The sequence below is a fragment of the Apteryx rowi genome, unplaced genomic scaffold, assembly GCF_003343035.1.
Source record: "Apteryx rowi isolate R43461 unplaced genomic scaffold, aptRow1 scaffold_2407, whole genome shotgun sequence".
Classification (NCBI taxonomy): domain Eukaryota; kingdom Metazoa; phylum Chordata; class Aves; order Apterygiformes; family Apterygidae; genus Apteryx; species Apteryx rowi.
The window spans coordinates 1-1230 of NW_020448761.1; the positions used below are offsets into that span (position 1 = coordinate 1).

Sequence of the window (1230 nt, forward strand, 5' to 3'; positions counted from 1 at the left end):
GGGCTTTGGGGCTGACACCCCACTGGGCACCCGTGGGTGGGTGTTGGGGCAGACTCCCAGCCGAGCACCCACGGGTGACACTCAGGGTGGCCTGGGCAAGCATTGGGGCAGACACCCAACTGGGCACCCATGGGCGCACCTCCGGGTGTCTTGGGCGGTCATTGGGGCGGACTCCCAGCTGAGCACCCACGGGTGACATGCAGGGTGCCCTGGGCAAGCATTGGGGCAGACCCCCAGCTGGGTACCCGTGGGTGCATCTCCAGGTGTCTTGGGTGGTCACTGGGACAGACACCCAGCCGAGCACCCACGGGTGACACGCAGGGTGCCCTGGGCAAGCAGCGGGGCAGACCCCCAGCCGGGCACCCGTGGGTGCATCTCTGGGTGTCTTGGGCAGTCATTGGGGCAGACGCCCAGCCAAGAACCTATGGGTGCACCTCTGGGTGTCTTGGGCAGTCATTGGGGCAGATGCCCAGCCTGGCACCCACGGGTGACACGCAGGGTGCCCCGGGCAAGCGTCGGGGCAGCCCCCCAGCTGGACACCCACGGGTGGGCGTTGAGGCAGACCCCCAGCTGGGCTTGGCCTTGGGCAAGCATCGGGGCAGACCCCCCCCCCCCCCCCCCCCGAGCCGGATGCCCCCGGCTGAGCACCCATGGGTGCCCGCAGCCATCTACCTGCTGTACGCCAAGCTGGAGGAGGACTTTGGGCTGGCGCGCCACGCCATGGCCGTGTACGAGCGGGCGACGCGGGCCGTGCTGCCCACCGAGCAGTACGACATGTTCAACATCTACATCAAGCGGGCGGCCGAGATCTACGGCGTCACCCACACCCGGCCCATCTACGAGAAGGCCATCGAGGTGGGTGCCCTCGGGTGCTGCGGGCAGGGGGGCAGTCTGGCGGCGCCGTGTGGGCTCGGTCTTGGGGACGTCACGTGGGTATGGGGTGGGTACGAGGTTTGGGGGACGTCACGTGGGTGCAGGGCGGGTGCATGGCCCTTGGGTGCCACATGGGCCTGGTCTGAGGGACCTCGCATTGGGCTTGGTCTTGGGGACGTCATGTGAGTATGGGGTGGGTGCAAGTTTTGGGGTGACATCATATAGGTGCGGGGTGGGTGCATGACCCTTGGGTGCTGCATGAGCATGGTCTGAGGGACCTCACATGGGTACAGATGGATGCAAGGCTTGGGGTGACATTGCATGGGTGCAGGGTGGGTGCATGTCCCTTGGGTGCCA

The 1230-nt window shown here is 67.3% G+C and overlaps 1 protein-coding gene across 1 annotated transcript in view; it reads left to right on the top strand.

Annotated features, from left to right (window-relative positions):
• Positions 1 to 630: 630 nt before the first annotated feature.
• LOC112966398 (pre-mRNA-splicing factor SYF1-like) overlaps positions 631 to 1230 on the top strand; it is a 3662-nt gene continuing 3062 nt past the window's right edge. The window contains exon 1 of the mRNA XM_026066443.1: positions 631 to 855. Coding sequence (XP_025922228.1) covers positions 631 to 855 — 225 coding nt within the window. The remainder of the gene's footprint in view (positions 856 to 1230) is intronic.